Here is a 17,246-nt window from a genome sequence, read left to right on the forward strand (position 1 = left end):
TTTTGTTTTAATTTAACACAGTGATGGCGAACCTTTTACTCACAGAGTGTCGAACAGGTCCGTGCTTCGCACACTTTGTGCCATCTGTGCTAATGCGCGGCTCCTCCCCCATGTGTTGTGCACACAACTGCACCATCAGCACATGCACACAGCTTTTGCGCACACCCCACTATGCGCTGCACACGCAAACACACCATTGCACATGCACAAAGCTTTCGCATGTGCGCCCCATCATGCGCTGTGCGCACACTCGCACCATCTCCGCATGCGTGTGGTTTTTGCACGTGCAATGCACGCATGCAAACACTGTCTGCACATGTGTATGCTGTGCACCAGTACTCTCGCGCACATGCACAAATATGCACACATGTGCAGGGGAACTCTGAAGACCAGCTGGGTCCCCTGAATTGCACGCATGCGCATCGGAGGCCCAAGCACCAGCTGGGGCGCACACATGCACAGCTGCAGGTGAGTTGGGCGATAGCTTGTGTGCCCAGAAAAATGACTCTGCATGCCACTTCCGGCATGCGTGCCATAGATTCGCCATCACGGATTTAACATGTTACTAATGTAGGTCTTAGAAGAAATTATCTAAGTTTTAACAACCAACTTAAGGCAGGAAAAGCTGGATGACGAGCATATTTAAAAAGCTCAAAACCATTATCTCTGGATCAGTGTCAAGTAACTGGTTTGTAAAGCACAACTTCTGTGATGGAAAACATCAGATTAATATACAAACGTTTAAATAATTTCTAGTGGTTTTACATTAGAGATACTTTCCTTTGCCACCAGGGGACGATAGACTCCACACAACCGCATTATATAAAATTTGACACAGTCCAGACAAATATTTGAATGCTCATTCTGAATGGCACACGTTCCATATGCTACCCCAAGCTTTCCATGGCGCTTTTCTATGTGCAGAAACACTTTGTGCAGATATATACAGAATCTTCCTTAAAATGTATTTCCATATCAAACCCTGCAGCACATAGTATGCTCATTTGTTCACTGCAAACATTTAAAAGACCGTTTAAATGAGATCTGTCAGCAATCTGCACTATACAGTAGTGAGTAGTCTGTATGGCTGAACTGATAGATTATTGGGAATTTGCCTAGACTATGTTTTCCCCTCTTAAACACGGAAGAGAGTGGAGGAGAGAACATTTTGAAAGTGGAGAGTTTTTTTGCAAATGGACTCATGGATGTCAATGCCTTAGGATTCCTTGCCATATGTTCTAAAGCATGAGTGTCCAATCTTTTAGCTTGCCTTGGCTGCATTGAGTGAAGAGGAATTGTCTTGGGCCACATATAATTTATATAAATCACATAATAATGTTAAAAGTTTTCCATGTTGTGGACCCTCAGTGCTAGCTATCCAGGGCTACCTGTGACCTGTGCGTTGGACATGCCTATTGTAAAGTAGCCTAAGGAGCCATCTAGCCAGGAAAACTGGTTTTCAAGGAGGATTTGTCTTTACAAAACTGAATCGGGGTTAGTACTTATCAATGCATCATAAACCTAGCCGTTACTATTGTCAGCTTTACTATTGCTCCTTTCTGTCATCTCCTCCTAAATAGCTAACAAGAATACTCCGTCACTTTCCCAATTACTAGTTTGCCATGAAGCCGGAGTAATGGTTTTTAAAAAGCTATTGGGTTATTCACAAATAAATAAGGTCTAGATTATTTGACAAAGTATATCTTTATATAGTACCCAGGAAACAATTAAAATGATACCACTTCTGATTGTTTAAATATAATGAAAGAAAACAGAGAAGAAGGAAATGTATGACTCAAAACCTTCCTTCAGGTTCACAGACGCTAAACAAATGTGATGCGGTAGTATTTGCATAACCCAGCCTGCAGTTTTAAAAAACTACAGCACTGAGAACACCAGATTTGTATTTTAAAAAGTTTTTTTTTAAAAAAAAATTGTCCCTTTGTTTCCCTTTGTTTTAGCTTGTCCTGCAAGCTTGGCATTTTTCAATCACAAAAGAGCATTTTAACCTTGGATTCAGGCTAAAAGATTGTATTCATATAAAAATATGTTTTGAAACTAATAATCCCAGGGTTGCATGTATGTATCCCCTTAAAAGACTCTTTTTGTGTCATCCAGAGTTGCTTAGTCCTTCCTATCCCAAAAATTTCGGGGGGGGGGGGGGAAGCAGGGTGAAATCCAGCAAGTTCTAACAGGTTCTGGAGAACCAGTAGCGGAAATTTTGAGCAGTTCGGAGAACCGGCAAATACCACCTCTGGCCGGGTGGGGTGGGAATGAAGATATCCTTCCCCCAGGAGTGAGGTGGGCATGGGGATTTTGTAATATCCTACCCCCAGGAGTGGGGTGGGCATGGGGATTTTGCAGTTTCCTTCCCCTGGAGTGGAGTGGGAATGGAGATTTTGCAGTATCCTTCCCCTGCCACACCCACCAAGCCATACCACACCCACCAAGCCATGCCCACAGAACCGGTAGTAAAAAAAAATGGATTTCACCACTGGGGAAAAGCAACCCAGGTCATCCATACAGGTTTAAGACAAGATCCTCCAATTGCTGCCCTTAACAATGTCCTCATCCCACATATTCAGTGTGGCTCTTTGCAATCAAAAGGGTATCCAATAACAACATAATATGATACACATAGTTTCATAAAATGCCCTAAAGCACAAATATTTTTGCTGCAACCATGCAGTCTTTATAATATTCTTGTGAGGCCTCACATATGACTCACACTATTCTTGGATTAAGCTCAAGCTGGTTCCTATATGATACACAAATTAGGTTGTATCACAATTCTGCACTAGTGGAATCTGAACAGTTGAAATTTCTTAGAAATATTTTCCAATATTTGGAAGTTCTGTGCTGACAAGTCAGTGTTATCAGGATGGTGACATAAATATAATAATAAATAAATAACAATAACAGTACACCTTTACACTGGGTTCATTATCAAGATAATTCTTCTTTAGCATGATCTGCACTCATATTATAGGCAAGTTTGTCACAAGATAGATCATTTATTAACAATGAGCTTTGATTATGTTAAGCTAGGATTAAATCAGAGAATTATGCACATCGGAAGGCAATCAGACCAGTCTTGTCTTCCAAGACATGAATTTTTAGGAAGCCAAGTCACTCAGATGTTAGAAAGACCCTTAACTCAATTTTAGTAGAAGCTAATGATGATCATAGTTCATCATCAGAGATGCATTGGAAAGAATATTTAAGAAAATTCTGTACATAGCCTGTTTTTGTCCCTGTGAAGTGACATCACTTATGCTGGGGCTCCTTTCATTTTATTTTTTTGCTTTTCTAAGGATATTTACATACATTTTACAACTCCCCTCTTAGTAAAATTCTCAGGCCACTAAGATTAATGTTATCCTTACTATTTACTGTCTAGCCAGAATGAAAGCAGTGTTTTGTCTGGCTTCTCTTTGTTTATTTATTTCAAAAATAAAACATAACAAGCATTTCAAAAGCTATATCCAAAAACAAAAATTAACCACAAATGAAAAGCCAAGATGAAACTCAGAATAAGTGCATTCTCAGAAGAATACAGTCAGTTACCTGGGACCCAAAGTATGGTGGGATGGAACAGCTTGAACTGAACATTGCAACAAGGTGGGGCCTCCACAACTGCCTTGGAGCAGATTAGTCCAAAAGGTAGGGGCTACTATATAGAAAGGGATGTGGTGGCTCAGTGGCTAAGATGCTGAGCTTGTCGATCGAAAGGTCGGCAGTTCAGTGGTTCAAATCCCTAGTGCCGCGTAACAGGGTGAGCTCCCGTTACTTGTCCCAGCTTCTGCCAACCTAGCAGTTTGAAAGCACGTAAAAAATGCAAATAGAAAAATAGGGACCAGCTTTGGTGGGAAGGTAACAGCGTTCCGTGCGCCTTTGGTGTTTAGTCATATCGGCCACATGACCATGGAGACGTCTTCGGACAGCACTGGCTCTTCAGCTTTGAAACGGAGATGAGCACCGCCCCCTAGAGTCAGGAACGACTAGCACATCTGTGTGAGGGGAACCTTTACCTTTACCTTTACTATACAGAAAGCAGGGTCAGTTTATTTTCTGCTTTCTTCCCTTCTTGCTTGCTTTTGTTTTTTATTCTTGTGCTATCAGTCTTAGCAGGTTTCCTCGTTATCGACCATAATAAAAAAAAAACCCATCATATTGATTCACATTCAACATGCTGGTAAAAAAGAGTTTGTGTTTATGACTTCTCTGCTACCTTATGGCCTACTGAAAATGCTATATGGATAACAAGGGATTTTTCTAAATGGAATGAAATGTGGAGCCAAGGGCAGATCTCAAAAGGAACTCCTCTCCCCCTCCCCCCGTTTCATAAATTTGATGGAAGTTCTTTACTGAGATCGGAATCTGTTTTTTTTTTTTTTAGGGAGCCCAGTGAAATACACTAAGCCACATTTCTTAGAGTAGTTCCCTATCATCTGTCCTCAGAACTGCTTGTATATCTAGCGCCTTTTCCTCCTTCCCGTCAGAGTGACCATGTTTAAAAGAATAGTCAAGGCACATCTCACGTTCCAGGATTTGATATGTTAACTAGTTTTTAGCATAAATCGTAATTCATGTTTTGAGACCTTTTTATGCCCTTTATGTTTTATTTTTTTGCTAATCATCTTGGATACTCAGTTGAATAGCAAGGAGAGATCTATATTGAACGAATGAATAAAGTTTCAATACTGTAAGTAGTTTGCAGACTGGGGAGATCAGCCTGCCATTAGCCTCCGTATATTGCCCAGGTATATTCCATAGGTACACCTTGATTGAATTCACAATATGATTTGGTGGCATACTTACAGTCACAGTAAGATTTGTCCAAGGTATCGCAAATGAGGACATGTTCTTTGACTGCCAATATTGTAAGGTTGTATTGCTTGGGTTATCTGGTTCCATACAGCTGCATCTGAAAAATAAATTGATGGTTGATGTTATCTCAATTAGAAATGAATAATTTAATTCACCATCATTTTGTAAATTGTCTGGGGCAATCACATATAAATTAAAGTTGGTTAAGCAGCCCTGAATGATACCAGGCATAATTTTCCAGTCCCAGCAATGCAGCAATAGAATTGAATTGCTCCTGTATTGACTTTTCTTAAATGTTACATAAGGTGCTTGTTTTCATAGTATATTCCAAAAGCAGCCTTGTGATTCATTTGTAAAAATCCTCTAGAAGATGCAATCTCTGCCTCATCCCATTTGTTTTTATTACTTATCTTTTATTTATCCTCATTATTATCTTTCCTACTGCCCCCCTCTTATTGGTATTATGATGATGAGGAGGAGGATCATTATTCTGTTGTGCTGCATGTACACTGAGAGCTTCTGCACCGGAGAGAGATTTCTTGTGTGTCCAATCACACTTGGCCAAATAAAGTATTCAATTCAATTCAATTTTCAGCCATTGTTCCACTTTGAAGGAAAATGATGAATCTACAAAACTTTTGTTTCTATTAGGTTCTCAGAAGAACAAAATTTTATTCTGTTCAGAAATACATTTTGCTACAGTGTAAATTGAGGAGGACTGCGGCATTGAAAAGGTTCTCTGAGAAACAGGAGAGAATATATAACTCTGTGGATCATTTTTGTTAAAACTACGGTCCACATTCACATGTTTTAAAATGTGCACCAATACATATCCCTTCTTCATTCACTAACAGTTCTCTGCATTACGATTATGTTGGAATTCTAGCTTTGTATCACAGAAATTCTTGATATCATTACAATAATTCCAATCATTCAATTTGAATTATTCTCAAGAAAAGGGTGCAAAGAAATAATAGCTGAAAAATATTCTGTTCCTGTATCTTTTTATCAATTTCCCATAGTAAAATTAATTGGATGTTGGATTTCGTAATAATTTACTTTGCTTCCATTACAGCAGACTGGAAGTTTTGCAATATCTATTCACCAGCCCTAGAACGTGAATCCTCCCGTTAAGCCATAATTTGTTTTAGATAAAATAGAACATTAATCCCCCCCAGTCCTATGTTGTTCCTTTTGGCTTTCAGCAGATTATCTGATGCAGAGAAACCTTTCTCTCAGAATATTAATCCTTATTTTATTTTTTAATACCAACTGGGGATTGAACCTGGGCATAAAAAGCCTCTGTTCTGTTATTAATGGGATTGCTAATATCAATCTTCATGATTGTCATCTGAGGATTTGTGGTGAAACTAAATGAAAAGGTTAGGGATAAACAGGAAAAAGGGATTATAAAATAAGGGACTCGGCTGGAAAACAAAAAAGATCATACAGTGGGGTCATTCTGTCTGCAACTTCAAGCCGCATTGAAGTTTTTTATCATGTTTCAGGAACAAAACAGAGACTTTACTTTTGCCATTTAATTTGGATTGATATATACCGGTAAGTGTACTGTGGAAATGAAGTACAGTTGCCTTTTGAAAAAGCACCTTTGGGACTGTAGAAAATAAAAAATAATAATTTGCCCCCTACTATGGGAAACAAATAGTAGTGCAAAAGAGATTTGGACCAGTTTTATCAAAAAGTCTGGACACGCAAGAATAATCCACCTTGTCATACGGCAATATACTTTTCCTGTTTCCCAGCTGCTGTTAAAGCTACATGTCAAAAATGAATTATGAAGCCAAATGAAAGAACTACAGAAGATGCCATGTAGGTATCCAAGCGTTAAAAAAGCAACTCCAAAGCAATCGTGGGTCCAAGAAGGAAGTTTATTCTATACATTGTTTAAAAAAAAAAAAGAGTAAAATGAAGAGACAAATGCTTCTCAGAAAGCAACCATCTAAAGCAGACAATGAGCTTTTCTATCCCAAACTTTGACATAGAATATAAATGAGTAGGTAGGTAGGTAGGTAGGTAGGTAGGTAGGTAGGTAGGTAGGTAGGTAGGTGATAGATAGATAGATAGATAGATAGATAGATAGATAGATAGATAGATAGACAGATAGATAGGAGGGGGGAGAGAGAAGTACACATATTGAAATGTTATCTTCAGATCTAGAAAGATTTTTTTTGCTTTGGGCAGTTGAAACTAAAAATAGGGGCAGTTGATTAAGAGAGGCGTCCATCTGTGCAGGTTTTCCAAATACTCTGCTCCCAAAAGAAGAACATATCTGTAACTCAGGATGGAACTATGGAGTCCTTGCTGCTCTTTAAACTTGGTTGTTTGCTTGCAGATGTTTCATTACCAGACTAAGTAACATCATCAGTCTAAAAGCAACCAATCAACTTCACAGAGTATCAGGGATTCCATTTTATCTCCTCCTCTGTCAATCACCAGCATTCCACACCCGCTGAGCAACCTCAGGAATGCCCTGTGGTTCTGAATTCCCCCCCACACACACACACACCAAAGAGTGTCGGTGCATATGTGTATTCATATGTGTGAACATACACATTGTCTGACAAAAGGACTAGCACTTGGAGACTGAATTCTCTATCAATGTACATGGGTTCATATTTAACTATATGTGTACCTATGTTAGCATATAGATGTGCCTCTATTTATATGTTTGTGTGTGTGAATGACGTATTGTGTTCTTCTAAGACTGTTTTTTGTTGTTTTTCTGTTGCATTATTTGAGACAGAGTAAAAAGTTGAAATATGAGCTGCTGTCCGTAAGATTTCAGTACCTCATTGCCGCAATATATGGGAGATGCTCACTGCTGGCCTCTCTCTTTCTCTTAAAAAAATAGCTTTTATCAGTTCTGCAACAGAGACTTCATGGAGACTTTCTCTGCATCAATGTTTACAGACATGCTTGAAAAGGAACTACTATAGGAAGGAAGGAAGGAAGGAAGGAAGGAAGGAAGGAAGGAAGGAAGGAAGGAAGGAAGGAAGGAAGGCGGGCGGGAGGGAGGGAGGCAGGGAGGGAGGGAGGGAGGCAGGGAGGGAGGGAGGGAAGTAAGGAAGGAAACATTCTCTTCATTGTCATTTGTTACCACCTAACATCCCATAGTAAGGACACACAGTTGGTTAGATTGAGTGTAATTTATCTTAATTACAATCATTATGCAATGCTTCATGTCTCTTGATGACTGCAAAGTATAAGGTTGTTCAATGAGTGTATGAAGAGTTAGCAGAATCATGATGGATGGAGTCCAGATCCCTCCCACATCAGTGTGCCTGCTGACCATGTTTTTGAGATTGTGCATTTGGCTTCATTAGGGAAGCAGTCATATGCAGATATAGATGTGTGCTTATCAGACTCCTCTGTCCAATCAGGCACCATTGACCAAAATTCCTCATCATAAAAGAACACATTCATATTCCCTTTTCACTCATGCTTAGTAAACATTAGATGCTTAGTCAAATGTGAGTATGTACCAGTCTCCTGAAGACGCAGTACCTAATGCCTGAGAGGCTGAATTCTCACAATGTAGCCTACACATAGAGGGCAGATGGTTGTGAGGCCAACTCACAAACACCTTTGCTAAGTCCCTTCATTCGTACTTAGGATTCAAAGATAGTTGGGGCTTACAGGTTTTAAATATAATATGACCTAACCCCAAAATTAAAGCAAGCAAGCAAACAAACAAACAAATAAGTAATAGCAGCATCCTTTAACTAAAAGAATCTAGCTCAGTTATTCATCAGTATGACATGAACTTGGCACCTTAAACAACTTTCACAGTGGGATATTATGCTCCCAATTCTTAAATGTATGCCATGGACAGATTGTCATATGCATACCATCATGCCAAAGCTCTTTGAAATTATTCAGTATAATCTGTTAATAATCAAGGGACGTCTGGTAAAAATTGGTTTTTCTTTTTTGTTAGAAAACATCAATTCATCCCTTTTTGAAGTACAGAACAGAACTGCCAAAGTAAAGATAAAATTAGTGAATCAATTTTTGAATATTAGCTAGGGAAAATTATTTCTGATGAAGTAATGGCAGGTGGGGATGACTTTGGGACACAGGAAGAAGAGCTGCAGACTGGACAACTGGCACGCAAAGATGTCTCAGCCTGTAGAAGGGGGGATAATGTGGGAAATATTTCAGAAAGGCCCCACTCTAGAAAAAGGAAAGAGGAGAAAGAGGAGAAAGAGGAGAAATGCATTCAGTCTCGCAAGATTCTGTTAATGTAACCTTATAATAAGGTTGTGCTTGTTTTCTGAACTACCTCACATGGGTAACACATGAAAGAGATAAACATTCACATTTTATTGGGAACACATGTCTTCATTTGTTTCCACTTAGACCCTATCAGCACTTACAGGACCCAGAGCAAAAAAGGGGTGGGGCTTCTCAGCAAAGTTGGATATCCAACAATTCAATGTGAATATAAGCAACCATTGCTGTTCTCAAGGATTCCATTCCAGTATAAAACTATTTAATTAATTAATTAATTGTTTGTCAACAAGGATAAGGAAACAAGTATCAGTATAGACATAGACATAGACACATGAAAAAAAATGGCAATAATAAATAGGCAAAACATAGCCATAAATACATAAAATGATTACATATAAATGGGGACAGTAGGACAGGGATGGTAGGCACTCTGGTGCACTTATGCACACCCTCTTAGGGACCTTTTAAGAAATGTGTAAGGTCCACGGTAGACAGTTTAAGGTAAAAGGTATGGGAGTTAGAGAAATTAATAGGATTAGGTAGAGTGTTACAAACATTTACTACTCTATTGCTGAAGTCATATTTTCTGCAATCAAGATTAGATTACATTTAGTTTGTATCTATTGATAGCCCTTGTGTTATTGCGGTTGAAGTTAAAGTAGTCATTAACAGGTAGGACATTAAGGTAGATAATCTTGTGTACTAAGCTTTTGTCAGAATATAGACAGTGTAGTTCAAGGTTATCCAGGCCTAAAATTTCAAGCCTGGTGGTATAAGGAATTTTATTGCGAGCAGAGGAGTTGAGTACTCTTCTTGTAAAATACCTCTGGACCCTCTCTAATGTATTAATGTCCGAAATACAGTGTGGATTCCAGGCAGGTGAGCAGTATTCAAGGATAGGTCTGGCAAAGGTTTTGTATGCCCTAGTTAGAAGTATAGGGTTACCAGAGAGAAAACTTTGTAAAATAAGGTTGACAACTCTTACTGCCTTTTTAGCAATGTTGTTACAGTGAGCTCTGGGGCTTAGATCTTTTGAAATGAGTACTCCTAGGTCCTTGACAGAGTGTGGGTTAGATTGTTTCGGCCCAGCTTGTATTTGATGTTCTGATTTTTATTGCCAATGTGCAGGACTGAGCATTTGTTAGCAGAGATTTGGAGTTGTCAATTGTTTGACCATTCAGATACATAATCTAGGTCGTTTTTAGGGTAGTAGAATTGTCTGTGGTGTTAAATAGTTTACGATCACAAAGGTCGTTAATATAAAGCAGAAAGAGTGTTGGTCCTAGAATGCTGCCTTGGGGAAACCATTGTTAACTGGTGCAGGGTTTGATATAGCGTTTCCAATTTTAACTACTTGTTGCCTCTTTGATAGGAATGTAGCTATCCAGTTGTGCAAAGATCCAGAAATCCCGTAAGAACTTAGTTTTAACAGAAGTTTGTCATGTACCACTGAATCAAAGGTTTTGCAGAAGTCTATGTAGATTGCATCTATTGCTTTACCTTGGTCGAATTGAGAGGTCCAAATGTTTTTGCATTTTGCACTATGGATCATGAAACTGTGAATAACAAAACTTCAATTGCCCACAACCCTGCCAACTTTACTGTTGTGGCCATTAGACACTAAAAAAATGTGTGCGTGGTTACAAAAAGGCCACCTACCCTGTGGTAGACGGTTATAACACTGTAATCTAAAAAATCTTTAATAATAGTAAGAAAATGTGGCATATAAATTCCACTTATGGATTCCTTTGTGGATAAGTAAGTATCTACAGTGGAATCCATTATGAGGTAAGTGTAAAGGTATCATTCAACATTCAAGGAAGGCCTATTTAAATCCCTTTTATAAAGTATCACACAGAGATACACACAGACACACACACAAGGCATTCTTATACTAAGGACAGATTTTACATAACTATTCATACAAGCCAAAGGACTATTACAGAGGGCTATAAACTCAGTATATACCCTTTAATCAATTTTCCCACAAGAACCTCTATATAAATATACCTATTTTCTATATATGTCCACTGAGAAATAAATTGTATTGACATTCATTGGATTGACTTTTAGTGAGTATTCAAGAGAATTGCAACCATATGGTTAGCTATTCAGCTTTGGAAAACATATGATGCCTTTATATTCTCCAACAGCCATCCATCAATAAAGTGATACGTTTGGCCAATGACAAAGTCCATAGATAGTGGAGTTGGGGGAAGTTGGAGGTTATTTGTAATGTGAAAGAGCTTTTAAATATGTATTGAGCTAAAGAACTGGAAAAAGACAAAATGAGCAGGTGTGTATATTTACTTTATGAATGATAATGGCTAGCAAAAAAAAAAATCACAGAGAATTTCATTTGCTATTTCTGACAAGTGGGATACTGATATAGATTTAGAAGCTGAAAAGGTCTTTCAGAATGTATTACTATACCAACTCATAAGCAGACTCATGCATTAGTTACAATTGCCATGAAGATACCTATGTTGATTTCTTTAGAAATATAATTAACCATTTTAGAAAGAATTTCAGTATAAGCACCTACATGAAAAACAAAGGAGTGCACAGCTTTCACAACACTGAGGCAAACTTCACTACAAAATTGTAGATAAGCATATTAGCAAACCAGCCACTGGATCCTGTCCATCATCTTGCTGCTTCCTCACTAATCCCATTGTCATTTGTTCATTTTTGCATCTTCTCTTTCACCAAAGTGGAATCGGTAATCTAGCGTCCAGTAGGTGCTTTGAATTTCAACTCCTATCAAGTTTATCCAGCACAGTCAATGTGAAGGAACTATGGGAGTTGTAGTTCAATAACTTTCTACCTTTGCTATGTTTTATGGGTCAGCTCCCTTCCGCCATTCATCCCAATTCAATGGGATTCTGACAGTATGCACATTTTCATTCTCTACCAGTTGCATCTGAATGCAAGTTGTTTTAAATGGTAGCACACTTGATTTTTTTTCCTCACAGATAATTACAATTACACCTTGATATGCCACCAACATTTATAAGATAAAATACAACATAGTGGGCTGCAGTTGGGAAATTCTAGTATAAAAATAAAAAGCCAATCTTTCCTTGGCATCAAATCCAAAGCTTTCTTATAGTTGGAGAAACAGTAGCTGTTCCCAACAATCCAAAGCTGTAGAGAGGACAATGACCTTGATAGAAATAAGTGAGCTCTGTTACCAAGATGACAAGGGGAAAACCATATATTAAGGCCACAAAATAGCTTTCTCAAATGGTTCAAAAGACACCTTGTTAATCCACAAGAGTATAAGAAAAGAAAGGGGATACAGCACAATTAGATTTGTAAGGTGATATTATTACAACCAATCTTAATAATTGGTTGTAGCTTTAGTTTTAGGCTTCCTAAGGAGTTGCTTTCTTAGCCTGGTCTACCTAGTTGGGCTGATAGAAACCATGACAAAGAAGGCCCCCTCGAGCATTCTCTCACAATGCCCCTTTCCTCACTAGGATGCTTAGGGTGCCCTGTCCTAAATATCTCGATGTATGCATTGGGGAAGGCCCTCTTTCAAGTATCAAGGGCCTGTGAAATATCACTTCTAAAATCTTAAAAACCCAACCATTAGCATACATATGGGCAACCAGGACAGATCCTATACGGCAGGGTTCCCAACCCCTGGCCCATGGAGCGGCACCTGTCTGAGGTATACCAGAAATGGGCTGCACAAACAAGCGGCGCTCCATCCATGGGATGCAGGCAGCGCATCTCTGGTTCACAGAAAAACATCTCTCCATGGAATCGGTCCCTGGTGCCCAAAAGGTTGGGGGCTGCTGCTATATGGTATCTAAAAATTATTCAGGCAGTACTTCACAGTATTGTACACTAACTGTCAGTCCTGGAAGCCATCTTTTACTTTGGATCTTCAGGGCTGCCACATTTAGTGCTGTGGGAAACTGGGAGGGGGGATTGTATGGAGTTGGAGAGATATCTATCCATAACATTCTTTTCTCTGAGAGTCAAGGACATCCTGCCCTGCACTTGGAGTGGTGTGACTGGAAGGCATCTCCAGTTGGGACGGTGCATTGATTGGACCATGTGATGGACATGTGGGTGCTAGGGCTAGGATTGGACTTGGACTTTCTTTTGGGTGGGGAAAACCTGGAAGCTTTCAGATTCAGGTTTTTTCAGATGTGCCAATATGGAACTTTGAGGATTTTCTTGCTTCGGAGTCTTCTTTCGCTGGGGGTGTTACTTGGAACCCTGACATTAACTGCAGCATCCAGATTATTTTCAGAGGAAACCCATGCAACCACATAGTTTAGCCACAAACTAGTCAGATTTTTAGCATTAGAACTAAGATAAAGACTGAGCTAGCATAAACTTAGTTATACCAAATGAGTTGGTTATTTCATTTAACTCAAAGAGAGCTAAGTATAATTAATTTTAGGGTTAGGTGAACATTTTATATGATTCAGAATGGTTTTGCTGAAGTGTTTATGTTGCAGAATATCTGAGTTGCTAAACATTTGTGGCTTATACTATTCTTATCAAGAGGCGGTACAGTAGCTCTTCTCTGAAAAGGAGAACACAGACATTTCTCTAAAAAAAATAAAACCAGCCCCATCCTACCATATCTATTAGTTACTGCTTTAAAGCTAACATTCATGAAATACATTTTCTTTTTGGAAAACATCAGATTACCCTTTCTTTGAATTTGTAACAATTTCCTTTATTATATGAACAGAAGAAATAGTACAGAAACAGTATATAATGCAACTTCAAAATTGATAAGTATGATAATAACAAAATGGGAGATGAGTCCATATCACAGAAAGCCTTCTTCTATACCCCATTTATTTTAAAATCTAATTAAAATACTGACAAACAACAGGTATCAATGTGATCTTGGTGATCTTGACAAGTTCATCAACATGAGATTCATGAACAGGGAACCAAACCTGAACAAGAAATATCAAATTTCTCTTCCTACTGGGCATTTCCTTCCTAATTCTCATAGTAGAAACTCTCCCTTTGGCAAATAACATCAGTAAGGATTAATGGAGAAAATCTTACTTACGAGTATTGTGTTAGAAGTTCCAAGTTATTATGCATGTTGATCGGATATGTTTCTCTGAGATGATAGAGCTTTTCTAAGGCCTCATAAATGAAAATGATGCAGATAAGAGATGCAAAAGCTTCTTCCGTAAACCGAGTAATATAGCACACCAAAGAACTTGCATCAGTCGCAACGAGAATGATGCACAGAATTGCAGTCCATAAACCAATGCTCGCTCTCAAAGAAAGGTAAGACAGTCCGTAATCCCTATTAATAGATTTTTTAAAAAAATATTATTGTGGCGGTCAAATGAGAAGATATAGATTTAGGAATTCCATGTGGTCTCTAGACAATCAATTTTTCTTCAAAACAGCTTTTTTGGAAAGCATAGCAAAGACTATAACTACTTATTGTCATTGGCCAATGTTAAGCCATAAAACATATTTCAGTAATGAGGCTGATTTTTCTGGTTTATAGCTGTGGTATTGCCTTGAAGGCAAATTCCTAGATTTGCTTGCAAATCTCAAAAAATAAAAAGGCTTCCATTCTGCTCTTGAAGAGTCCAGGATTTTATTACTGGATTTTATTCTCTTGTTCCTATATTTGGTTTTATCTTAAATTTTGATAGGTGTTATACTGTTGACATATTCTGCAAATAGGAGGGGCACTACATATGTGAATCAACAAATACATAAATACAATGCTATGTTATGTTGTGATTCAAGGACTTGTACTTCACAGGTTCACCTCACCCAGGAGAAACACCTGGAATCCATTTTAAAGAACAATGATATCCAAATATACGAAGTAAAAGAAATCCTTAATTAGAAACAATCCCAAATATACAAGAATTTGGGCATAAATTAACAATGTAGAAAATTACGGCCACTTTAAATTGGCCAGGGAATATAACATTTTAAGGCTAGCAATAGCACTTAGACTTATATATTGCTTCAAGTGCTTTACTGCCCTCTCTAAGTGGTTTACAGAGTCAGCATATCGCCCCCAACAATCTGACTTCTCTTTTTACCGATCTTGAAAGGATGGAAAACTGAGTCAACCTTGAGCCAGCCAGGATTGAAGGAATTGAATTGTTGGCAATGTGAGCAGAGTTAGCCTGCAATCCTGCATTTTTAACCACTGTACCACCATGGCTCAAGAATGCTGCCATCTTGTTTTTTTCTCTTGTCTGTCCGATCTGCAGTACTTTGGCTTGGAATTAACCACTCTTAATGCTATTTTGTAATTAGAAGCTCAAAGACACTCAGGAATTTTTAAGATGGTACTTAAAAATAGTTCCCATCATCCCTGATCACTCAAGCTATGGGCAAGGCTCATGACTCTACTCCAGTGCTAATACCAATCAATAGTAGACTTTTAGAAATGAGGTTAAATATATCAAAAGACCTAGCACAATTTTTTTGAGTCTTTCTAAGAGGCTCGTTCAAGGGAAAGCAGAAATGGTGAAACTCAAAAAGGAGGAACACGGAGCACTTACTTGCAAAATTTGAATAATATCTTTTCAAACACCAAAACTGGTCCTGTGCTACCCAATATGGTAAGAGGCTGCCCACCAAACAATGAGTAAGCTATTCCAGTCATCGATGCGCCAAACAGAGATTCTATTGCACTCTGTATATTTAAAAAAAAGTAGAATTGAAAAGTTAGAGCTGTGACTTGGGAACCGATCCTTAGAAAATGCCACCCAGAACATTTTATTTATTGGGATAGGGATAGGGACAAATAGATACAGTAAGGCTGAAAATCCAATTGCAACACATACTATACGACCGTCCGTTGCTTCTCCCAGCAAACCGCCAAATGTGATAACAGGAGACATACAAGCACAATAGAGAAATAGAAAAGATGCTAGACACTGCAAGCTGAATGCATCGGTGAAGTCACTCAACAAGAATGGCACTTTCCTCTTGATATCTAAAACCAAGCCCCCAAAGAGCCTAAAGAGAGTGAAAAAGAATAAATATTACTAAAATGTGATGGTGATTTTTATTTTGTTTTAAGCAGAAGCTTATAGTTGCATTAAAATTTAATGTGCTATTTGCATTCACTTTTAAAATGAGGTATGAAATAATCAAGAAGTCACCAACTCACCATCTTCCCGTTTCTAACCTGGTCAGAGGTAGGCGGCACATACTCTAACAACCGGTTCGCCCGGAACTGAAAATGTGTGATGCGCCTTCTGCGCATGCATGCGGCATCGAAAAACCGGCGATTATATAGGACGTGATAGCGCCAGGGTGAGTGGGCGGGCCCAGCAGCTGGTTGGAACTACCGGTTTGCCCAAACCGGTCCAAACCGGCGGCAGCCCACCACTGAGCCTGATGCTTTAACCACTACATCAAACTGGTTCTCTAACATCAGTATTAGGTATTGAAATATCCTTGATGGCAGGTTATTGCCACAGGTTACTGCCCCTGAGATATTAGAGAAAGCAGAACTGTGGCCACTTCATTTTGGCAGAAATCCTGACAAGAGGACTTCCAGTTCGTCTACAAACACAGCCAGATAGCATGGAGAGATCTTCAAAGTTGTTACTGGGCCCACAAGAGAATATAGTGAAGTGATGCTACAAGTAGGAAGTTCAGTGGCTGTGCTTGAGAGAAAGCCAAAATGGTCACCTAACCAGGTTTTCAGCATTAACTGAGATGAACAATTTCCTATGAACTCCAAATCATTGGAATTTCTGTTATAACAATATTATATAATGCCTTAACTATCCCTATTCCTATGTATACTTCCTACCAGTAGTAAGCATCCACAGGATGACAGTTATGGTCTGAATTTTTCTTAACTTGTTAAAAAATGTATGCACATACTGAATTTCAGTATTTTAGCAATTGAACAAAGCTTGAACAATTATAACAAGTTTCTAAAGTGAAAAAGTCAGTATTTTTTTTTTAAATTATACTGTTTTTTCCTTAACATAAGACAGCTACAGTATAATCTACCTAACAATATTTGAAACAATGCTAGGAAAATTATACATTTAATACAGAAAATTAACCTTCCTTCCTTCATTAAATGGAATGGGGCTCTCCATACAAAACAGCTGCACCTGCACTTTACAAAGAAATATAAAGCATAGAGACTGTCATGATTCCATTTATTGCAT

At 38.5% G+C, this 17,246-nt stretch overlaps 1 protein-coding gene across 4 annotated transcripts in view; it reads right to left on the minus strand.

Annotated features, from left to right (window-relative positions):
* The window catches only part of SLC4A10 (solute carrier family 4 member 10), a 59,611-nt gene that overhangs the window by 22,040 nt on the left and 20,325 nt on the right, over positions 1–17,246 (minus strand). For all 4 annotated transcript variants that reach the window (XM_070956974.1, XM_070956972.1, XM_070956973.1 and 1 more), the window contains 4 exons: positions 15,897–16,071; positions 15,612–15,745; positions 14,135–14,380; positions 4,822–4,927 (listed from right to left, as the gene is read on the minus strand). In XM_070956974.1, the coding sequence (XP_070813075.1) occupies positions 4,822–4,927; positions 14,135–14,380; positions 15,612–15,745; positions 15,897–16,071 (661 nt within the window). The remainder of the gene's footprint in view (positions 1–4,821; positions 4,928–14,134; positions 14,381–15,611; positions 15,746–15,896; positions 16,072–17,246) is intronic.

Source organism: Pituophis catenifer, unplaced genomic scaffold (genome assembly GCF_029215685.1).
Source record: "Pituophis catenifer annectens isolate HBS135680 unplaced genomic scaffold, rPitCat1.0.hap2 SCAF_1, whole genome shotgun sequence".
Lineage (NCBI taxonomy): Eukaryota > Metazoa > Chordata > Lepidosauria > Squamata > Colubridae > Pituophis > Pituophis catenifer.